General features: G+C 39.0%; 1 protein-coding gene across 1 annotated transcript in view; it reads right to left on the bottom strand.

The window, feature by feature from the left end:
• Positions 1 to 231: 231 nt before the first annotated feature.
• The window catches only part of ace (angiotensin I converting enzyme (peptidyl-dipeptidase A) 1), a 28,706-nt gene continuing 4,277 nt past the window's right edge, over positions 232 to 24,660 (bottom strand). The window contains exons 2-26 of the mRNA XM_042396296.1: positions 19,416 to 19,686; positions 15,904 to 16,074; positions 15,701 to 15,788; positions 14,759 to 14,902; positions 14,029 to 14,220; positions 13,658 to 13,755; positions 13,328 to 13,497; positions 12,134 to 12,357; positions 11,887 to 12,031; positions 10,133 to 10,231; positions 9,138 to 9,260; positions 8,845 to 9,050; positions 8,300 to 8,436; positions 7,948 to 8,106; positions 6,453 to 6,540; positions 6,016 to 6,159; positions 5,515 to 5,706; positions 4,958 to 5,055; positions 4,270 to 4,442; positions 3,119 to 3,342; positions 2,858 to 3,002; positions 2,588 to 2,686; positions 2,190 to 2,312; positions 1,642 to 1,829; positions 232 to 585 (exon numbers count right to left, since the gene is read on the bottom strand). Coding sequence (XP_042252230.1) covers positions 395 to 585; positions 1,642 to 1,829; positions 2,190 to 2,312; positions 2,588 to 2,686; positions 2,858 to 3,002; positions 3,119 to 3,342; positions 4,270 to 4,442; positions 4,958 to 5,055; positions 5,515 to 5,706; positions 6,016 to 6,159; positions 6,453 to 6,540; positions 7,948 to 8,106; positions 8,300 to 8,436; positions 8,845 to 9,050; positions 9,138 to 9,260; positions 10,133 to 10,231; positions 11,887 to 12,031; positions 12,134 to 12,357; positions 13,328 to 13,497; positions 13,658 to 13,755; positions 14,029 to 14,220; positions 14,759 to 14,902; positions 15,701 to 15,788; positions 15,904 to 16,074; positions 19,416 to 19,649 — 3,855 coding nt within the window. The 5' untranslated portion in view covers positions 19,650 to 19,686 and the 3' untranslated portion in view covers positions 232 to 394. The remainder of the gene's footprint in view (positions 586 to 1,641; positions 1,830 to 2,189; positions 2,313 to 2,587; positions 2,687 to 2,857; positions 3,003 to 3,118; positions 3,343 to 4,269; positions 4,443 to 4,957; positions 5,056 to 5,514; positions 5,707 to 6,015; positions 6,160 to 6,452; positions 6,541 to 7,947; positions 8,107 to 8,299; positions 8,437 to 8,844; positions 9,051 to 9,137; positions 9,261 to 10,132; positions 10,232 to 11,886; positions 12,032 to 12,133; positions 12,358 to 13,327; positions 13,498 to 13,657; positions 13,756 to 14,028; positions 14,221 to 14,758; positions 14,903 to 15,700; positions 15,789 to 15,903; positions 16,075 to 19,415; positions 19,687 to 24,660) is intronic.

Below are 24,660 nucleotides of genomic sequence, written 5' to 3'. Positions count from 1 at the left end.
CTGCCAGGAATTATTTTGTGTTTTCCAATGATATCTCACTTACATATCACACATAATACACATAATACATATTTAGCTTCTTTATTGTAGAAATGCAGATTCAACAAAAAGAAAATCAAATATTCAAAAATGTTTACACAATCAATAACTTTACAAACATTCATTTTAAAACATTTCCTCCCTAAACATTAAAATATTACAAATAAATTACAAAATTGTAATGTTCTTTTGCATAGGCAAATAAAAAAAAAAAATTGGACTCCAAGAGTATACAATAAATATACAAGATTAGATAGGGAGGCAGACCAAAAAGAAAAGCTAATTTAAGATGTATACTGTACAGTACACAAAAACACTGATGTTCACATTGAGGTTAGTACAGTGTCACTGATGACTAGTCTTTCTGCTTGAGCTCCATCGTCGATAAGGACTTCTCAGGCTTTCTTGACTTCCTGTACTTGTAGGCCAATAGGATGGTGGCCACTAATAGGACCAGGCCAATGACCAACAGGACCCACTGGCCAGCTAAGGCAGCCGAGCTGTCCACACTCATACCCAGGAAGTCCACTTTAGTAGATACTGGAACTACAAACAGAAAGTACTGAGTAAGTAACATGTTGGACTACCTCACTCATTCACATTTTGCAGGCTCCAGATTCTCCACAAGGGGAAGCTGTTTTTTTTTAGACCCTTTCCTTTTTTTGGGGACACCTGCAAGTAATGAGTGTTACATCTGCATTTTTTAAAAGTTTTTCTTGTTTCAATGTATTGTATGTAGTTGTGTTTGTTTGTATTTTTGAGATTTTATGTCTTGCACTTGTAAGACTGAATGAAAATTAAATAGCAGTAGATAGGAAATAAAATTCAGCATGTGGCTGTAAAACATCAAATGGAAGATTTTGTAAAATAATGTTTTTTATTATTATTATTATTTTATTTACTTAGTTTTACAGTCTGGCCTCTGCATCCCACCCCCACTTTTTGACAAATTAAATCTGCCTCCTATTTGCAAAGCAACCAGGAGGACAGAGGACACACAATGACACAATGACCTCTGTACTCTTCATTCATTAGAAGTGTAAAAATTACAGAGGTAACTGTCTGGACCTGGTTTTGGGTGCTTTGTTTCAGTGAAACTGTTGTTATATTAATGCCACATAATAATAATCCAAATCTTCAAAGGCAGGGTAACTTGCTTCCATTTTACTTCCTTTATATTCTTGCCACACTTAGGTGTTCATTTTTGCATCTAAATTCTGCATTTCTCACTTGATCTCTCAAACAACGGCTGTGTTCTCTTTTCCCCATGATCTCCCCCAAGCTCTCTTTTTCCCTCTGCTGCTAAGAATCTCATCAAATCTAATCTGTACACACCCTATCATCATGATCTCATGAGTAAAACAAGGAGGGCAGGAGAGTGATTTCACTGTAGACCACAGCAGAGGACAAAAAAAATAAAAAATAAAGCCTCTGTGTGAATACATTGTGCCTTTTCTTCTGGGAAGGAGTTCAATAAAGGCTTGGCTTTTTCACAGAATTTTCTGTGGAAAATTCCAAATTTCCACAGAATATGCTTTCCTGCATGAATGTGCCTGTACTTGGGTTTCAAAATATGTGAATGCATGAAAGTGTTAGACATACTTGTTGAAGGTTTCCAGTCATATTCAGGCCACCCGCGAACATCGTTGTTCCTGTCATTCTCTGCCTCTAGCCATTGAATGAGGGGTTGGAAATACTGCATGAGTGGCTGAGCACTCATTTTGGGCGCGCCGGTTATCATGGTCAAAGCCTCGGGCCAGGGCTTGCTAAAGCCCTGCTTCATCACATCACTGCAAACAACATACGTCAGAGAGGAGGTCAGAGAGACGAGGATCAGCAGCAAGAGTGTGTTCTAGAGATGATTACACACATGACGTAAGGCATGTTCTTACCAGCTGCCTACACTGACAAATACTTAAATGTATGGTATAACGTAACATAGTTACCAAAAAATCATGCCTTTTTTATGTAAGCAAAAAAATAATTTCTAGTATGCATGTGTATATGTTAGGAGACCTGAGACTCTTAAGTTTTTATATCATAAATCAGATATGGACAGACTATTTTTAACAGTGGATGTACATCATTCTTTGACAAAGTTGTCTGTGGGTTGTTACACCTGAGTGTAGGTGTATGTAGTGTGCACTAACCCCAGCAGCTTCCCAGCTTCTTTAGATTTGTAGATATCGCAGGTATGTAGGGGCCCCTTATGCCCGGCGGCGTCACACAGAGCCTTGTGGAACTGAAACTGGATGATGAAGCTGACAAAGTACCTGATGGAGGATAATTTAATATCTGTTGTCATGACAGTGCTTTAATGTCAGCAGAAACCAGAGAATCCCAGTAGAACACAAAAACAAACAGGTACTGTCACATGATTGATTGTTTTTTTAGCCATGTGACTTAGAGCACATTATCTTTTACAGCTTATGTCCACACATTTATCTTATCTATCCATAGCTGATTGGAGTGTGTTGAAGCAGTTACTAACTTCTCTGTGCTCAGTTATCAGGTGTTCTGTTTGTTTTGCTTAATCAGGAAAATTTACCTCACGTAGGGCACATTAGCAGGGATGTGGAACTTCGCACCTGGGTCGAAGTCATCCTCGGTACGGCTTACAGGTGGACACAATCCCTGGTACTTCATTCTGCAACGCAAAGGAAAAGAATAATCTTTACTAAATTGTTATTTAAGCAAATCATTTACAAATGCAACATTTTTATCGCACAATTAATCAAACGCTTACTCATGAACTTACCTCAATTTAATCATTAATTTGCATTTCACTAAATAGTAAACTTTGAAGATGGACCTTTACCTGAGGTTCCACCACTCTTTGTTGTACTCAGTCGATGGGATGCGTCCATCAAATACCTTCCATCTCCACTGGTCCATCAGGTAGCCAAAAGGTAGAAAGGCAATCTTGTCAAGTGCCATGCTCATTAGAAAGTTGATATCACTCTCTAGAGGTGGGATCAAAAACGTCAAAATCATGAACTGTTATAGCATCATAGTACATGTAGGATTTTCTCAACCACACCAAGACAAAAGTATCTGCCCACCATGATTGGTCACTCACCTTTGTTGCTCTCAACTTTGTCCAGGAGGCCAATGCTCTTCAGATGTTTGGGTGTGGACACAGACAGGGCAAGAACATCGCCAATGGCCTCATGGAAGCCAGGGTTGGCTCCATCACGGAAGGACACAGGCTGGTCTTTATACTGCAGGAAGTACTGGACATGGCCCATCTCATGGTGCACCGTGATCAGATCATCCATAGTCACAACGGTGCACTGCTTGATCCTGGAGACACAAATAAGGCAATAATTACGGCAATTTTAACAGAGGAGATTTCAAAGAAGAACCCATCATTCTATTTTACATCTTCGTGGCTTCCATATACTGAATGGTATTGAAATATAAGTAGTTCAATCTACTATATATCTGAGAAGTTGGTTAGACAGCAGTCTGATTTTTAAACCTCATGTGGAACAACTTTTGCAGAAACTAAAGATATAATTTTCTGCCTCATATCAGAATAAAGTATGTTTCTCTTTTGAGGACAGAAACCATCATGTCTGAGATATCCTGTAATGCTGCTCATTTCCGTTTAAAACAACTTGATGCAGAGATTAATATCGTACTCATCACTGTGTAGCATATGAAAAGGCACGCTGATCAGAACACTATCATTTTTGTTTCCTACTAAAGCTGCCTCAGTATATCACATGTCTTCTCAAATTTAAAAACTACTGCTCATCAGACCAGATCTCAAGACTAGCTAACTCTTAATAGCCCGTGAGTAATTACTGAACTTGGGAAGACTGCCTTCCAGTACTTTGCACCATATAAATTAAATGAATTACAGAAGAGTTTAAAACTTAGAAGTTGACATTGGGTGCCTCATTATTTTTTGTTTTTCTCCACAACAGTGTTTGTTATGTAATGACAAAATAGGAATAACTTTTCTTTCTTTTCTTTCCTCCACTTACGGCCCTGCAGTCTACTCATGCTCAGTCTTACTAGAAAACCCCTACTTTTGATTTTTTACATTCGGCCCCCTTTTTTAACAATTAATTAATTTGCCTCTTTTTTCTTTTCTCTTTCCCTTTTTCTTTGTGTTTTGTATGTACTTGCTGGAGACAGCTGTGTTATGTTCTGTGTGTCTTATCTCTGTCCTTTTTTCTACTGCTGTATAAACATCCCAATGAAAATGAGATTAAGTTTAACCTGAAGTCTTTTCTGTTATAGAAGTCCCATGCAGAGGCGTGGCACACCACTTGGCGTCCATCAGTGGGCTTCCACAGCATAGATTTGTTCCAAAACTCTTCTGGCATTGGCATTAGACCCAGGGAGGTGAAAAATTTGTCCGATTCTTGGAACATTCTGGTGGGAGTCCAGCCCTGAATGGGAAAAAAGAGCATCATTGCAGATGTGGATGTCATATGCGGGGTACATATAAACAGTTTTGTCAGACAATAATATATTCAACATTTGGAAAAATCAACAGCTACAAAATAGATGGCTGCACAAAGGGTGAACAAATTATGGTAACAAAAGGATACCGTAGGCAGTAACACACTTGCTCCCCTCAAAATCATGTATACACTATATTCATGTATTACGTACACTTCATGTCAGTTATGGATGTCTGTTGCTTTTTATTGCTTTTATTTAGTGCAATTGTAATCCTGTTAATCTTGTTTATCCTCACTCTGCTTGATCCTCCACCTTGGCCTGCATCCAAGTCTCATTTTCACTGAAACAAATTGATTCCAGACCTCTAAAGCTACAAGGCAAGTGGTGGGGGGAATGCATGATTGTGTGTGTGTATGTGTGTGTGTCAGTGTGTGTCTTTAGTGTATTCATGTGTGCAGCGGTGATCATTATGCAACAGCTGGTCCATGTGTTCATTCACCTGTGCAACCATAGCTGGCGTGGCATCGACTTGAGTGGCATGTGGGTAGGGCATGACCAAATCCATTATGCCAGACCATGTCTGTGCCCACATGTTGCCTGAAAAGAACAGAAGACAGCATTCATATTTCACATTTCTAAGTATTTATGGGGTACATTCTCTGCTGTGCCAGTGTTTAACTAAGTGGGATTTGTGACTGTGAGTCAGTCCAATCCCTAACCGTGTGGAAGTGTCACACACAATCTCACGCTTGATGCCTCTGAAAGAAAATTAAATCCTGCCTAAATCCAAATGCATATGCAGCCAACGACAGAATATTAATGGGGTATGCTCCCACATAAAAGGAGAGTTATGGCTATAGTGTTAGAATCCTTTGGATTCCATAGTGAAATATTGACTGAAATGTGGTTTTGTCCAGTGACCTTATCTTCAACTCCTGAAAGCCTTGTACAGTCAAAACAACATTTCTGAATGCCGTGTAGAGCCCCAAATATTGTTGCTTTATGAAATCCAGTTAAAAAATCTGCTTTAAGTTCCTCCTTGTTGCACTTACTTACCCAGCAAATGAGCAGGAATGGGTCCCTTTAGGTTGATGTTCTTGGGACCATACTCATTGTACAGAGCCCTGCGTACATAGGCGTGTACGTTCAGATAGAGCGGTTCCAGCTCCTTCCACAGACTCTCAAGGTCTTGCTCAAAAGTAGGTGTTTCATATAGAGAGCGCCAGAAAGCCCCATTGTCACTGTGACCTACAGACAGAAGCAGCAAACACAGAGATCAGTGATGAGTATTTTTCAAAATTTGTAATGAGTTTATAATACCACGTGATTGTATTGTAGTTTTATACAAACATGTCTTCTGAGTAATGCTGCTTTTGAGGCAAATATACCTTATACAGTGAATAAAAGTGTGCAAGGTGAAGCCAACAATTTTCAACATAAGGTCAGAAGCTCAGCTAAGTATGCTCAAGATTTTCCTTTTTTTCATCTGCCTTTTTCAAGCGAGACAGATCAGGGAAAATCTCAAGGTGGATGTAAAATCACTCCTTCAGGTCATACCATTGAGTGTAGCAGCTTTGTTGGCCAGTTCAACATATCTTTTGTAATCCTGGCGGAGTACTTTGCCAGCAGCATCTCGCCATCCTTTCCAGGCAAACAGCAATTCATCATAATCCCTGGACTCCGCCATGATTTTCTGAAGATCTGAAACACAACACGTTCTTTTATTACACTAACTTTACTCACACTGCACTGCCGTATGAAGCAGAGTGTCCATGATGTCTTCTTTCTGATTTCAAGCTTTTTCTGTGAAATGCTTAAAATCTTAGATCTCAAAATCACTTGGTAAGTATTAAGCAATCCTCATACATTACTTCATGTGCCACCTTGACTTTAATAATTAATTTCATTTCAGTAAGTGTCACATGTTTTGAATGGTGGACATCACAAGAGTCCAACTCTTTATATTAGGATCTGCATGTATTCCATAGTCTTACCTGGATCCAGTGGATGGCACCTCCCATCATCTCTGCAGACCTGAGCCACACTGTACTTGGTCTCCATGTTGGACAGCAGAGTGTTGTACTGAAAAGGTAACGGCATCCACCAATTATTAGACCCCAATGAAAACATTCACAATTATCTTGTTTTTGTATTTGGATAAATAAATATGCCAGCTTTGCCAGCAGTGCACGGGTGGAGGGGAGAGGCCATGATCATGTGAAACTAGTAACTCTAAGTAAATATGAGAATCATTGAATAATATTTAATTTACATATTCATAATCGCTACAGTTAAATCACATGGCTACTTGTTATTGAGTGCACCATCCTTGAGTTGGCTGATACTTGTTTGACATTTAATGAACTGCATCGCATGATATCACACACTTAAGCTCCTGGAGTTCACATATCTGGTCCAAAAAGAGCCTTACCCTTCACTATAACACTACAGTTTGCAAAAAGCATAAAACACAAGCACACAAGCAAACAAGTTCACAGTGTGTGTGCTCTTGCTAAGGTGCTCCTCCTAAATAGAAAAACCAGGTCAAAAACATACCCATAGTATTTGTCCACCTCAGGACAAGAATGTAACTTTTTAAAATGTGGCCTTTCCATTATATTCATATTGAACTTTATGTAACACTAAAATCTCAAAGGGCAGCACCAAAGGAACTCTTTTTTTTTTTTTTTAATCATCAGAGCACAAGTTGCCAAGCAACAGCTAAAGTTGACTGCAAAGAAAGAGAAGCAAAATATAAATAAGAGAAATATACATAATAGCATCAATGACCCTCCAAAGTCTGCAGGCTAATGTGAGCTTATTTAATTAGCGTCAGACTATATGGGTTGAGTTTTATCTGATCAATAAAGGCGAATTAGCTAGTGAAGGTGACACACACAATATCTCAATTAAACCTCCCTCAGACTACATAATGAGCTATTTGCATTTAATGATCTGGTCACAGCATTGGATTTTAATATGGTCGTTGATGGTTTTGCACAGAAACTGTGGGGAAAATTAAAAAAAAAGTTTGTTGTAAGCTAAGACAGCCCAGACTGTTACTATGTGTTTACTGAGTGGTGCAAAAGTTTGTCATGCTCTATGATCAAAGCTTTGGGGATCATCAGTTTGACATGTGTTTAGAGTTTCAATTCACTTTTCTTCCCCCTGTACTATATTTATTAAAACAGTTGCATATGAGTGCTGATTTTGCATACATTGCAAACATCTAGTACTGAGTTTTTGTGTCCAAATAAGGTATCATATGTCCACTGTTTCTTGCATGCTAACATTAGTGGTGCTAGCGAAGCTTAATGCCCTTAATCCGTGCTGCAGTTGATGGTTTGTTTTTATAGTGTCTAGTTTTCCTTCCAATATTGCCTTGAAATAAAAGATGGGAATTTTTTTACAGTGATTTAACTACATCTGCCTCCAGAGCAGCTCTGTCTTGAATAAATATTTGTAAAACTAAAACTATTTCCTCCACACCTCTTCCAGTTGTGTTGAGGGCAGTGCGGCCCTCTCAATGTCGCTGAGTTTTTTAATGATGCGTTTGACCGAGGCGTCCTGGAAGTCAGTGGTGTCGTACTGACGGGCCTTCTGTCCATACTTCAGGGTGTGGGCCGACATCTCCAAGTTCTTCGCAAGCTAGGGAAGGATAATGAATAATCTTTAATTTTTCAGTTTTTACATTTTTTGATTAGGCAATCATTTTATTGATTCCCTGACTATGTGCACAAAATCAGAAGTCATATCTGAGTGATGAATGTCAAATGCCAGTGTAGATGCCTGAACAATGTTATAGTGATCACTGTGGAGTCGGTCGGTCCAAGGGTCTCACCATCGCCTGCTTATTGTCTTCATTGATATCAGTGTTGTACGTCCAGGAGGCCTCCGTGTATGCGTTCCACACTACCTCAGCTGTGCTGTTGTACTCATCCAGAAGTTTCTTTGCCTCAAGCTCATCTGTTTTCTTGTCTGTTGAAACAAGGACAGGTTGGATAGGTCAGCTGAAATGCAGGATGTGTACTGTGAATAAAGATCCTTGTAACTAAGTGTGAAAAATACTACCACATTTTAGCAAAAATATGATGTGTGAATTATGATTAGAATGTGCAAACACTTTTATTATTTTTAGGCATTTTCTTCAATAGGAAAGAAAACTTCTCTGTTTGTTGGCATGTAGAAAAAATCTTGGATGTGACTTGCTATTGCAAGACATTTTACCAAGGCAAAATAAACAGGCTGCACCACATATCACCCATCCTGCACAGTAACCATTTCTTTGTTACATCTTAGAGAAAAAAAACATTTTTTAGCCCGCCCTCACTTTCTCACATGTAACTTTAACCAGTGCTCTTTGGTGTGCTCAAAATTCCCTCTTACCAATATCCTCTGGGTAGCCTTCGGGGACGGGTGGCACCCAGTCGAAATCAGGCCATCCCATTGTCTCATTTACATTTTGATTTTCCAGCCACTTAATAATGGGGTCAAAGTATCTCATCAGTGAACCAGCATCCATTTTGTTGGTGCCTAAAGCCTCCTGGAGCACAACAGGCCAAGGTTTGGAGGAGCCTGCCTGAAGAACTGTCCTGGAGGAGGAAGAATAAAAATGTAATATATCTCATTTATCTCAAGCTTTCTGTAATGAATAGTGGAGGTCCGGTAAGATCACATACTTTAAAATGGCCCCTGCTTCTGGAGAGCTGTAGATGTCACATGTGTGCAAGGGACCCTTGTGGTTGGCTGCTTGGCATAGTTTTTCATGAAACTGGAACTGCAGGATGAAGCTGACGAAATACCTGCAGGGGAAAGGATTGCTTTGTCATCTCTTGTGCAAGTGTGCAACACATTTATGCTACTACTTTTCAAACTCTTCAACACAATTAAGTAAAAATTCAGTTAAAAGTAAAAAAAAGGAAAAAAAAGAAAGAAGAAGTCAACAAGCTACACACAAAGAGGATGACGATTAAAGGTTATTACAAGTAAGTGGACAAAATTAGTTTAAAGAGAGTCTTACATCATCTACTTTTTGGTAAAGACTTAATCTTTCACACTTCCATATACTGACTAAAAATATTAAAAATGACTGTAAAGTTGAGATAATACGAATTCTGTCAGCGTATTATCTACACAAAATTTCTGTTTAATTGTACTTTTAACTATCTGTCATTCCCCACCTCATGAAAGAAACCAGCTGGGATCTAAGTCTTTTCTTATAAAGCCCACTGCCTCTGCAACCAGCTTCCAGCTATTGTAAGGTTACCGTATTGTTTAAAACCGCACTCAAGTGCCAGTATTTCTGTGCAGATTACAGCACACAATACTTTAACTCCCAGCTCACCAGCCATTCTTGCATTTTCATTCACTCTATTCACTTATTTCCCCAGTATCCTCATATGTATGTGCAGGCACATACACAAACATCCTGACACACACACACTTACACTTATCATGCATGGGCACTAAAAAGGCTCCATTTTATGGAATTTTAAACTTTAAAGCTGTTAAATCTTTGGTTTTCATTCTTTAAAGCACTCTGTGACACATTTGGGTGAGTATAGCGTTAATCAGACATCTCAGATACTAAATACATGTCATGAAAGTATCGATAGTCCAACCTGTCTGACTATCACGTCTGTTACATAGTGGCGTAGCTGGAACAGGATGCTACCTGATGTATGGTGTGTTTCCAGGAATGTGGTATTTTGCTCCAGGATCAAAGTGCTCCTCTGTACGCCTGGTGGGTGGGCAGATGCCTTGATATTTTGTCCTTTAAGAAGAAAGAAGGAACACATGGATTTAGAACACACTGGCATGGATTATATAACTAAGACATGAGTTCTGGAAGGCTATCCAGCCTATACTGATTTCTTCAAGCAACACCTCACTTTAGACACACACTAGTCTGAATGCCAGCAAGTACAACCACAGTCTTCTACTGTTACTACAGAGCAGCTCCACTTAATCTGTTTGGGCTGTGATTTGTGTAAGGGGGGGTGTATTGCCACCATCCCGTATAAAGGGCACTATTATTTGGGCACTGGAAACCTTTAAAGAGATGTTGCAAAAAAACAGGTTGGCAGGCCGGAGTATGTGCACAGAAAGTGGTATTCATTAGAAAACAGGGGCAAAAATGAAGTCCGGGAAATTCAACAAAATAACTCAAAGCAAATTAACAAATAAAATCTGCAGCCTCACAGCAAGCTGTCATCTACTCCCTTCAATAGACCAGTGACTGGCCTTTTACCTTCTCAGCTGCACCTAACTGAAACGTACCATCTCAGGTTACCGTAAGGTGTGCTAGGCTGACACCATACTTTCAAAACATAAAGAACACTGACGTATAAATTCTGTTACTGCTGACAATCACAGTTTCCTGTGATTACACACACACACACACACACACACACACACACACACACACACACACACACACACACACACACACACACACACACACAGCTACGAATGCACCAACTTTTACAGAATGTCATTTACTACAGAACAGTTTTATCCTTCCTACCTCAACTTGACAGTAGTGAGTCACTACTGGGTGCAGCTAATGATGCACTCCTGTTGACACTATTAGTAATTAAGCAGATGATCTGCTCTATCATCACAACTCTCAAAAAGAACATGACTGAAGCCCTTCAGCAAAATATAACATTACACAAATATAATACTGAAACTTGTATTACATTCGTGCAACATAAATAAACAGAAACATGAGACTGAAATTAGTGATTTTATACAAAAACACTAGTAATGTTGGGAACCAGGGCTTTGAAGATTCAAATGACATACTAATGCTAACTCCACTACCCCTGTTTGAAGGTAATTTCCATGTCTTAACGTAATAGTTCTACATTTTGGTAAATAAGTATATTCACTTTCTTGCCGAGAGTTAGATGAGAAGATTGATACCGCGACTAGCCGGTTATCTTAGCTTAGCACGTAGACTGGAAAGAGGGGGATATAGTTAGCCTTGTTCAGTCCAAAGGCAGCAACTTCCTGAAGTCTCCACTGGTTGCCTGGCAACCTCAACCCTGGCAAGTTACTGCATCCAGCCAAGAAATAGTCTGGCACATAACCCCCTGTAAAACCACAATGTGTCTTTTTTACAAATTGTTTTTTGCACAGATTAAACTGATATAACTTTGCTTTCATGTAAGATATAACTTAACTCGGTGAGTTTTAGAATTTTAGAGGTGCTAGTAGGAGTTGTTACCTTTGGACAGAGCCAGACCAGCTATCTCCTCTCATTTCCAGTCTTTGCACTAAGCTAAGCTGGCTGTAGCTTCATATTTAATGTACAAACATAAGAGTGGTACCAATTTTCTCATTTAACTCTCTGCAAGAAAGTAAAGAAGCGTATTTCCCAAATCTTCCAAGTAGCCTATATTAAGCCTTTGCACAAAAGCTTACCTGAGATACCACCACTCTGAGTTGTACCGATCTGGAGGGGTGCGTCCACTGAAGACACCCCATCTCCACTGGTCAATAAGGTAGCCAAAGGGAAGGAAGGCTATCTTCTCCAGAGCCATCTTTAACAGGTAGTTGATATCAGTTTCTAGAGAAACACAATGCAGCATTTAGTTTTGCAACCTTTGGTTAAGAATAAGATCATTCATCCATTTTAGTGGCTTGGATTTGTTTTATTTTGTCTCTTTACCATAGTCAGAGGTCACAGATTCCAGCAGTCCAATGGCTTTCAGATGTTTAGGTGTGGAAACGGAGAGAGACAAAACATCTCCAATTGCCTCATGAAAACCGGGGTTGGCTCCACGACGAAAGCCCACAGGCTGGTCCTTGTACTGCAGGTAATACTGGATGTGCCCCATCTCATGGTGTACAGTGAAGAGCTGCTCCATTGTCACTGTGGTGCACTGCTTGATCCTGAAGAGAGAGAAACATCCATATAGTTGATCGATGATTTTGTATTATCAAGTTTTATCAACAAGATTAGCAATCAGTATATAAACTGAAAGGCAAAGATATACTCCTAAAGGTTTGTAGTCCATAAGAATTAGGACTTTTGTTGGCTCTGTACTCCAGCACATATGACTTATAAGTTATGACTTTCCACTTTGATTTGAGGGTCCACATCCAATAAAAGTCCACACTGTTCATGCTATGGTTGTGAAGATCTCCACCCTTAAAATGTCATCATTTTAAAGGATAGGTTCACAATTTATCAAGCCTGTTTTAAAACAATATTCAAGTACCCAAATGAACATTGAAACAGGATTTTCTTGCTGTAATCATTCCCCCTGTTTATACTGGCCACTAAGAGATTCCTACTTTATGTGCTTACAATTTAAGTGATGGAGGACAAAAGCCACTGTCCCCACTCCATACAAAAATGTATTTATATTTGAAGCTAATATGAAGCTTCAGCCATCCAAATTAGTCAAATCAAATGGATATCTTTTAAGTTACAGTTTATTTAGTACCAAATTCCCTCTTTTTGTTGCTATACTTTCACTGCAGCTGACCAGGGAAACATTGTCCAAAGAAACACAAAGTAGGAATTCCATACTAAAAACTAAATGTAACTGTAAATGTAGAAGATATCCACTTTACTTGATTAACACTATTCATATGGGCACCTGACTATTGTTTTAAGACAGACTTGAAAAATTGTGGACCTATCCTTTAACATCATTGTGTCATTTGAAATCATGTGAACTGCAGTAGATTCGAAACAAAGGAAAACATGCAGTATTACTGCCCACCAACTTCACTGTATAGTGCACAATAATCATAATATCTCCTTCATCTGTTTTCAGCTTGTAAGTTAACAATGAATGAAGTATAACTATAACTCACTAAATGGTTCACTTGTAATTAAACTAATTAATTTTACCTGAAGTCTTTACGGTTGTAAAAGTCCCAAGCAGAAGCATGGCACACCACCTCTCGATTGTCAGGTTTCTCCAACATGGACTCAGCCCAGAACTCATCAGGCATCTTCTCCAAACCCAGAGAGGTGAAGAAATTCTCAGCAACACGAAACATGTGTGTGGCATTATAGCCCTGGGGAAAGGAAACAATATCAGTGCTATTTTACAAAACTATGATAAGAGTTGGATTTGTGAGATTTATCATTTCATCTCATCATCGTCATTCATTCATTCATTTTCCCCCTACAATCCATTTGAGTAGCACAAAAGCTTCCTCCCACCCCCACACTTACTTGGTTGACCATTTCAGCAGTCACATCCAGGTTGGGTTTGTCAGGAAATGGGATCATCATACCATATATATTGTTCCAGGTCTGGGCCCACATATTTCCTGAGAGTGAGGAGGAAAACACTTAAGCAACAGCAACTTGTTATGGGATACTCCGCTCACAGGCACTGTAGGAATTGTTTGTTTATGCAGCACGTTTATTTATAGTAATGAGATAAACACACAGAATTTCACACACACCTTTCTATGCTGTGTCTGAATGCAAGTTTGATCTTCTACGCTTTTTAAAAGTTATGTTGTGCAGCATATGTTCACGTGTCTTGCTAAGCAGTGCAATGCAAAGTATTTTAGCAACATAAAAATGTTCTGTTGTACCTAGCAGGTGAGCAGGGATAGGTCCTTTAAGGTTGATGTACTTGGGACCGTACTGGTTGTAGAGCTGGCGACGCACAAAGGCATGTAGGTTGAGGTAGAGGGGCTGAATTGTCTTATAAAGGTCCTCTATGACGTTCTCAAAGTTTTCAGTCTCATACCAAGAGCGCCAGTCATCTCCAGTGTCCTTAAATCCTAAACAGGACAAAATGTTTATGTTATTTATTTCTGTTTCACTTTCTTACTCTCCTTGCTCCCCCATTACTTCATTCTCATTAAATTAATTATTTTATCAAATCAAATTTTAAAAAAAGTTTTTTTTTTAAAAAGTAGAAATTCGTCTTCAGCTTGCATGACAATCAACATCAGAAATTACATCATACACAAAAATGGTGAGTAAAAAAACATGAATAATCACTGCAGTATACTAGATACAACTTCATAAAAGGCAAGGAATAAATTGTGAAAAATGATTTGAAATCATTTAAAACAATTTTAGACCAATTTAAGTAAATTGCCAGGTACATGGGATTCAAAACAATACTGGCATGCCCATTAGTTTCCGTTTTAACTGATGTATGGCATATGGGATGGATGATTTTTATTTTTTGCACAGGAGACTGTAAAGAAAAATAACTATTAAAAAAAATCCTTTATCCCACATACCACTGAAGCATTTGTAGCACTATGAATCTTGTGCTCTTAAAGTCAAAGGTCAAGTGGTGGTGCTTACCATCAGCTTGAGAGGCTTTGTTGCTAAACTTCACAAACTTGGGGTAGTGCTCCCTGAGAGGTACACCTGATGCATTGTGCCAGCCCTCCCAGGCGAACAGCAGCCTTTTATAGCTCCTGGACTTGGCCATGATTTCTGTGAGCTCTGAAAAAAGAAAAAATCCAACACACCGTAAGTCATAAAGACAATTACATAAAAAGCAAAAGCTGGACGTTTTTCCAAAAACAATTCAGATGTATCAGTGTTTGGATGACATCATGCTCCTTGTGCTCTCTCAGCAGGAAAAGGCCACAACAGACACATTATCCAAGTGGTTAGCTTTGAGTTATGATAACTCTTTAGTTTCAATTTATCTTCAAAATGACAAAAAATAGGAAATGGAGGCGAGGAAAAGGTGAAAGCACAAGGTCACAGAAGATAGCACTGGTGGAAAACGAGATTGATGACAGCCTATTTGTTATTATAATGATAATGTATAACATGTTTTTGTGATGGGATGTGCATCATACTTCGAATAACCCTGTTCCATCCTTGATTAGTTCCATTGTGAGATTATAAAACCAAAAATCATTATGGAGACTGCAGTAAATGGGCACAGGGCCATTGTTCACAAAACATGCTGGCGGAGTTAAAAGCTACTGACATGCTGTTTCTTCAGCCTTTTCCTCAATACTCACAAGCACATCTATAACACTTCCTTTGGAGACCTCTTTAAAGTAACTTTGCCCATCCGGTTAGTTTTCCAAGAGCTGATAAGATCTGAACCACTTACAACTGTTTTTCTTACTAGACTTCCCCTCTAAATTGTTGCTTCTTTCATGTTCTTCAACATCTCTCTCTCTCTCTGTCTCTCTGTTTCTTTAAAATAACTCCAAAACATCTGTATCACATGATTCATGTATTATGACCCTCAAACTGAGCAATTATTCAGTATTTACTCACCAGGTTCCAGGCTCCAGCTTATGTTTGGTTGTGGATGGACCTTGGCTGTCGAATAAATATTGTCCATGGTGCTGAGAATTGTGTTATACTGCAGACAGGAAACAGAGATTTGAAGTCAGCACTGATACCTTGACAAAAACATCACATAAAAAACACTGTCTGCTTTAGATTTTTCTCATTATAAATATTAAACAGAAACAAACCTTTTCTCTTTCTTCCTGGGGCAGGTTGGCAGCTCCCAGTATCATGATCTTCTCCATCAGCTTCTTTTCTTCAGGGGTAGGGAGAGAGTTGATAATCTCGTGAGAGAAGACCTGCTTGGCCTTTTTCCCCCAAGCTTCAGTGAAGGCCTGCTCTTCAAGGGATGCTTTTACCTAAAGGCGAGAGGAGGAGGAAATGAATGTCAATGATATATTGATATATCTCCTCATTTCTGCGATTACTGATCTGTAAATATCTAAAATGTAAAGGCCTGCAAAGAGTGGATAATGAATATGTAGCATCAATCCTTTAGCTTACTTATCTCTTAAAGCGCGTCTTTATGACCAAGCGAAGTCCACATTGCTCTTTGATATTATATCAGTTTGTTGTTATACAAAAAGCAAAAAGTTAAGCAAAAAGACCTCATAAATGACTGCAGCCCACAGGAATTCAAACGCCAGACATTTCCTGTTACTAGCAGCCAGATTTTCATCAGTATTAGCACTTTGCCTCTTTTCAATATGAAGATTTGCATTAGAATAACTGTTGCACCACACTACCACACATTATATAATGCAGACCATGTGTGTAATACATTTAAGAGATGTTATTTTATTTATTCTTGTATGAATAACATCTGCAAACTATGTTTTTTTTCTTATTTTCTAGGGTTGGCTAATCTGTCTGCCCATTTGTTATTCAACTCCTATATCTACAACATGTATTCATCTGTGACTTAATATGTTCCCTGACAGCTGCACCATCACATATTTCCTCTGGGATCAATAAAGTGCTCCATCTGTCTATCAGGAGCAAGGACAGAACAGCAAAATAACCCGAGCTCAAGGATAATATTTTGACAAAATGCCTTTGTCTCTCAAGCACACATCCTCATATATGGCCTCATCTGAATCTCAAGAGCTTTTCTTTATGGGACCCTGGACATAGATGTTCACGGTATATAATGACGGTGTGGGAAGAATGGATGGAATCAAGGCTACTGCGGAACACTGTATGGATAGTGTATGTGTTGCACATTGATTTGCTCCTATTGAAAATGATGAACTACTGCTGTATTGTTACAGCACTATGTGTACCATATACTGCACCTTTGACATTTTATTTATTTATTATTTGAAAAAAATTGTTACTCTATGCTGTAACTGTATATTTTGTGTCATGTTAGAGTTACTGTGTGACTACCAATAGCTTTGTCTCACTTGGAAACACACTAATGTTGACGTAACCTGAGAGCAATGAGTGCTCAACACACATCCTGATAAAAGTAATGATAACTTCATTCCAGTCATGTTTTCATCGAAGCCTCTTTTTCCTCAGCATTCACTAAAATAACTGGCTGTATGAGGAAAAACTGGTAACAGTGACTTGAAGTATTAATTCTGACCTCTCAATCTCTGTCTTTTTCTCAATTGTTTTTTCCAGCTTGCCTACACCCATCCACACAGATAATCACATTCTCAGCCAAAGAAACACATAAAGAAAAAGGGTGAAACAGCATTTTCGCTTTACTCAGTATATTAGCTACAGTGTGTGTGTGTTGTAATTTGTAAAAAAAAAAAAAAAAAAATTAAAAAAAGGCAAGAGCGTTACAGTTCCTGCTCTATTACCAAATCTTCTCACTCATTCACCATATGAACATGTAACCTCTGTGTGTACAAAGGACAACCAGACATGAATTCAATACTACTGTAAGAGTCTCTCTCCAAAGTAAGATACCCATGATCACGTTTTGATTGCTAGTTTCAAGAACATTAAATTTAGTATTTAAGTAAAGACATGTCTGAAGTCATTTGCGTCTGAAGTAGTTGAATTTTGAGGGAAGATTTTGTTTAGTAAAATGCTTCCAAAATGAATTTATAACATCTGAGAATGAAACCCTTCACTAGTTCTCAAATTTCACATTCAAGGCGCATAAATTTGGCAATACGCAATGAATTTTGAAAGCAACTGAGCCCCGGGTCTGATTGTGTTACTTAAAGGCGGTTGGTATTTCATTCTAGGATTCAAAGGACATCAGTTATTGAGAACCACTCTCTTCGTTTTTTACTCCACATAATAAGAAGCCTGTGGACCGATCCTCATTCTGTTTGATCCACTACATGCCTAACCTGGCAGGCTGAGCCTCATTTGCACCAAAACCAAATCATGCTCACCGCATGGACTGAGGCGAAAATGTGTGTGTGAGTGCGTGTGAGTGTTTGCTTTATGTGCACAAGAGTGTGCGTGCTATAATTTAGTCTCTGCCCATTTATTTTTCAATAAATTCAATGTATTGGACTCACAGTGCAGGATAAGTGGAATACCATCATTAAAAAAATCATAGAAGCAATTCTTATTCTCTGTCAGCCTGAATGGCCACGCTCCCCTAGGCTGCCAGATCAGATGGGGCTCAGTGGTCTGATTCACTTTGATCCCATCTTTGAATTGTCCAAAAAAAAAAAAGTGCTCATAACTAAAAGCCTGCTCATCTTTCACCTTACATCCCGAACACATTCTGGAGAGCAGAACATATTCTGCAGCCTGACCCTTTTGACACTGGTGGTGGTGGGGGCCACATTTACACCTGTTCAGCGTGTGAGGAGAGCAGTTCCCAAAGCCTGGATAGTGTAGTGAAATCCTGTTGTGACAGCTGTCCAAGCACATGCAGAAGAAAAAAAAACCCAGAGGCTCCATTTGACAAATTGCTTTCATGAGTTTGTATAATACTGGATAAGCCTGCATTGTTAGGACGTATCCATGAATATGAGCATGTTGACTCTTGTGCCTGAAGGCAAGTAAATGCTCTTTCACAGCTCTGCAGTTTCACTGGTTCCTGCAACTGCCTTGCTGACTATACTTTGCTCCTGTTTTAATGTTGGTATCTTTTCTCCCTCATCTTTACTGTTTATGCAAATGTTCCTTTGGCATATGGTGAGATGAAACCATAAAACCCCTGCAATCTGCTGTTAATGTAATGTTTCATAGCTTGCCTCTAAAAAGCCTCATTTTGAAATTGCTGCAAAAGACAGGTATTTTATTGTCAGCAAATATTGCCGTGGTGGACCATAAAACTATTGCTAAACTGCATCCTCTAGTGGGCGCGTCCATCTGGAGAAACTGTTAAGCAGAAAGTAAAGTAAAGAAATCATGAAACAGACAGTTAAAAAAAAATATAACAGAATAGCATGCAAGACCCCCTATAAATTTATTCAAAACTTGAAGACGTTTGCACCCCAGGCATTCATATTTGTTTTATATTTCCAGTAACACTCAAGCTGAGTTGGCTGCGTTGGGAGGAAACTGAGCATGTAATTCTGGAGAGAGATGAATAGGGGAGATCTCCAAGTCAAGCAGGGCTCGGCTCAACAGAAAGCCTTGACCATGCATGCATTTGTGGAGACAAGGTGCCAGTGCTGGCAAGAGCTGATCTAAACAGGTCAATTTCATACCAGCAGAGGAAAAAGGTAAGCTAAAATATCACTCTCTAAGCTCAAGACTCTAGTAGTCATCCTACCTGGAGCTTGGAGTTGTGGTCCGTCAGGTTGGTGTTGTAGGTCCAGCTGGCAGAGACACTGTTGAATAACACCTCTTCAGCAGTATGATTGTAGTCATCAAGGAAGCGTTGTGCTTCAGCTGTGGTGTTTGCATATTCCTTTGGCAGCCATCCTTCTTGTAGAGCCTCAGAGAGTCCCAGGACTGTCAGCAGCAGCAGCACTGACCGCAGAGACCTGTCCATACTGGTGCCCATGGCTAGCTCCCACTAACGACACCGTGTAGGAGAGAAACTGTAAAGTGGAAGAGTTGGAAGCAAGGGCTAAAAATACACTTGTTTCAATGTCCAGTGCAATGTCAAGTGAGAGTACACCTTCTCCCTTGAGCTGTTGTCTCATCCACTCTTTCACTGCTCCCTTCTTTGCCTCCCAGCCTGGCTGCTGGTGAAATGTACAGAAGCTAAAGCGAGCTTCTTTTTAAGTGGCAGTTTAACCCAGCCCACACTTCTCTGCAGCCTTCCCTCTCACCACTTTACAGCACTGGACATATTCCCCTCACCCCCCCCAGTTCCCCTCCTTACTCCTATCTTTTCTCCCTCCCTTGTGTTTACCAGCTTGCCAGGATTTGGATGGCTGTCAATATCTCTGATCAGATCCAAGTTTCTATAACTGTAGGAGATGAGAGATGAGATATGACACACCAGTGCAATGTGCCTGCCTGCCTGCTTGTCTGCTTGCCTGTGGCAGCTCCTCAGTAACCAGCACTGGAGTGTCTGGGAGGGACTCCACATACTTTGCTCTCAGTTCCCTCCTTCAGCTTAGTGACAACAGAGGGAGGGGGAGTTATAAAGAGAGGGGAAATGAAAGAGAGAAGGGATAGGGGAATGAAATGGGAGCGGGGGTAACCAGATTGAAGGCAGAACATTGAAAGGGCTGTGAGAGATTAGCAGAAAAAGTGAGAAAGAGGCACAGAACTGTGAAAGGGGCTCACCTACAGCACAGCTCTCTCTCTAATTGAGGTTAGAAAAATTATATCAAATGATCTCAAATGGAACCAGTGTATTTTCTCATATGGTCAGCACTTACTGTAACTGTAAGTGCCCCATTAGTGATCAAAAGTCTGCACGAGCCCCTGAAAAATTTATTTTAAAAGGGATGTCATTATTGTGCTGACACAGTTGACAGGTCTTTTTTAGGAATGAAGATGTTTGCAGCTGTCAAACAGTGGAGGGATTTTCAAGCTGTCCCCATTCTTGGCATGTTTATAGTAAAAATCCAAAGAGTCCTACTATACTGTAGCCTGTAATGAGCACTATGCTGTTGCACAGCAACTGTCAATACAAAGCACATTTTACTGTATATCAGTCAGTGTCTAACATTCAGATTAGTACTCCAGTATGCTTAAAATAAGGGGGCGGGGTATTTCAAAGAGCTGTTCATTTCCTCCACTTGAGGGAATTAGAAACATGTGTGTAAATTCTTAACATAATTACAGAGTAAACAAGTTGCTCTTAATCCCAGATTGAGTTGATGCACACATCTCATCCTACTGGAATCCTCTGAGAGAGCAGTTTGAATGAGGTTACAGTACACAGTACATTAATTACAAAGCACATTGCCAGATACAGCGTTTAGAGCAAAACACAAATGACATTTTTAGCATGCTCAAATCTGCATGAATAAAATTCTTTGGCCAATTCGGTGGCTGCAGAAACAAGCTGACACACTAACTCTGACATACTATCCACTTTTAAGTTGATATGGCAAACATGTTAGCAAAAGTCCAATATTCACTTTCATTCTAGCGCTGTTTTGCTCTCTACCAACTCCTTTGGGAAATATCTGGCTCTTTAGCTGTTAAATATTCCCCTCCAGCTTCACCAGTTAGTCACTAACTTTGACTGACTGCCATTTTGTGCAAGCTTACAGTTGGATTTGGAGGCTTTTTTGGTGAAAACAGCTGCCTACTACAGCTGGAAACAACTGCCATGACAGCAGTGAGAGTGATCCAAAAGAAGTAAAGCTGCAGGCAGTAAAATCGAAATGATTCGTTGAAAGACAGTAAAATCCTCAGTAGAGGCAGAGTTGAATGATGATTCTCTGTGGGTTCATAACTATGAGCGACACATTAGTCATTTGATCCATTTTAAATATAAAAATATTGATTACAGCAGCTTTAAATGTATGTTGCTTTAGTCCAGAGCCAGTTAACTATGCGACTTGGTTTATCTCATTAGTCCTACAGGTGTCATTAATTACAACAAATACTATATTCATGCACAGAGAGGGTCTATCCCCAGATGTTGCTGGCCAAGCACAAACAAAGCAATGTTCTTGACTTTAAAGGATACAAATCTATTCAAAGATTAACTGACTTTCTGTCACATTTATATTCTAATCCCTTTTATGTTTTGCCAGCCTCACACGCTGTTAAAATCCATCAGCTGCTTCTGTTGCTACCAACCAGCTAATCATTCACGTGACCCTGGACCCTGACTGGTGGCTTGTTGGTCAGATTACTGGACTTGGTTACACTTTGAACAAGAATAAAAAAATAAATAAACCACTGTGAGTGCACAAAAAATGTGTGCCCAGTTTCTTTCTTCTTGGCTATTTTTGTAACCTTCAGTGACATTTTTCCTTACATAATACTACATGAAAATAGCACTAGGAACAAATATTTATATATATTCTCAATGATGTTAAATAAATTAAAAATTCAGTTTGTTTTTTTTAGATTTGAGTTCAGATTAATTCAAATGTGATTAATATTCATATTAGATGATCACTCGTACTTGGGTTGCAGATTGTTTTGCATGTGTACATGTAAAAATACTGCATATACAGATTTTATGTGAAGCACATTGAATCTCCCCTGGACTGAAATGAGTTATAAGTTTGCTCTGCTTTGTTTTTTAAAATGATAACAGTACCTCAAAATCCAAATGTTTTCTTCCAGCTAGCTGTTAATATTTTCATCTCAAGTGTGAACTTTGTTGAGTTTGAAAACATTGACAGCGAGCTGAAAAGAAATTTAGCTATTGAGCACTAAAATAAAATTTAGGAAGTGTGTCTGTAAATTACTCAATGAGGCCATTCAGACTGATTCATTGAGTGTGAAATCTTGATGACGTAAATAACTGAGAAAATACTATTCTTAAAAATCTGACTCATGAATGGATCATATTTCTTTTTTCAACTTTAAAAATAAAATCTGATATGCGCAATTGACAGTCAATTCATAGCTCACATATCCCAAGTCATTCCTAATCTTAGTCTACTGATATTGGCACATTGATTTACAGTGGTTGGTGATAGTCAAGTATCTATTAACCTTGATTGATCCTATGACTGCAGTAAATTAATACTTAATTGCTTTATTATGTCCAACATAAACATTCCATCATTATCGTTCAAAAAGGCCCGAAATCTCGTGTTAAAACAGAATGCAGCTTTGATGGTGGAACAAATGGCATTGCTGCCGATAAGACCTTCTCTTTGGACCAGATAAAGATGTAATTATAATGCTGACATTTTACTTTTGAGGTAGTTGAACCTAGAAAACTTATGCAAGGTTGAACCTAGAGCCTATCATGTTTCATTACAACACACTGCATGCTAAAGCTAACCTGAGCCAGTAAAGTCTAGAATGTGATGCAACATCTAAAATAAGCGCGTTAGCAGAGAAATGGTGACTATTAATGTGATGTCTTTAAAAAACACAGATTGAAACTACGCCCTCAGCTTCATCGCAACTGATTCATTGACTGGTCTTTGACAGGTCAAGGCAGAAGGAGTCATTATCACCTCACAATGAGACAGGGATAACTATTATATGAGTAGTTCAGGGTCACAATGGGTTCAGCTTTGGATCGCCGGATTAAAATCACACAACACTGTCCTGCAGACGACCCTCTGTGCTGAGATCTGCCTCCATCAATTAAATAGCAGATATCTAACAGAGGAGATAACAGATATCTCAAATTCTCCAGTGCTCTTGTAAACACACTGGCCTATGTCTCTGGAAACGTGAGGCACATGTACAACATGTGAACCACCCAGAGTGGACTGACTACTTATTGACAGTTTACTTCCTATCAGGGCTGATAGAAATGGACGGTGCACTGTGATCAAGTGATACAGCAGTGGTGGGTGTGTAAATCAAAGTTGCTGAGGTGAGAAACTTTTCACACACCAACACTTGTGGCTGAAGATGCCTGGACATGACAGTGTCATTTAAGAAAATCAACAGTATAATATATGTAAAGTGTATTAAAGTATGTCAATGCCAAAAATAATTTTATACCTTTGATGATGAGAAGAGAAATATTGCAATATTCATATTCTGTTCTACAGTGCCAGCAGCTCAAAAACTAATAAAAGTTTGAGAGAAGGGGCAGCAGGTGCCTGAAGATTAATTGGGATTGGGTTCAAAGTTGCGTGTACCCAGAGACAATAAAACTGTCCACAAAGAATGTTAACTGCTGCTTTATTTTTTCGTGTGTGTGTGTGTGTGTGTGTGTGTGTGTGTGTGTGTGTGTGTGTGTGTGTCTTTGTGTGTGCTCTGACAATGTAGTTTTCCTGCAGTCTCCAGCACAATAATTGAATTTGGCTTTTCCTTTAATGGAAGTCTGTGAAGTGTGGAGAGGCTGTGATAGCCCAGAACATCCAATCTTCACAAACAGGCAGTTGCACGCCATTGAACATGGATGCTGCTGTGTGTTTGTGTGTGTGTGTGTGTAGCACTGTAGGATATAAGATGACATGTGAGCACTGTTGGACAGATTTAATGTGCTTCATTATTGCATGCACACACATGCTATTATTCCAGATTAATCTACATTTAATGCATGTGTGCTCTTTTGCAAAATCCTTAAAATAACAATATGATAATACCCATGTACAACAATAAGAAGTGATTAAATGATAGATAGTATTCTTGAAATAATTCTAGACAAGGCCAATTGATTTGAGCATTTAAGGAATTTTAAAAGATGAGAAGTTTTGTATCAAGTAAGTTTTTTTAGAAAAATAAAAATGGAAAGCAATCGTTATATTAAATAATTCCCACCCTGCAAGCTCTGTTAAAAAGGCAAATAAAAAGTTGTGAGAAAAATAAAATAAAATCATAAAATCATAGTTCACAGGAGCTGACCACTGAGGATCAATGCTGAATCTGTAAGTAGTAGATAAGAGGGCGACAGACTGTACACATCACTGACTCAGTGTCTGCAGTGTTGGTTAATTATTATTTAGTCATTAAGTTAT

Source organism: Thunnus maccoyii, chromosome 20 (genome assembly GCF_910596095.1).
Source record: "Thunnus maccoyii chromosome 20, fThuMac1.1, whole genome shotgun sequence".
In the NCBI taxonomy this organism is placed as follows: domain Eukaryota; kingdom Metazoa; phylum Chordata; class Actinopteri; order Scombriformes; family Scombridae; genus Thunnus; species Thunnus maccoyii.
This window is presented reverse-complemented; position numbering and strand designations above follow the sequence as displayed.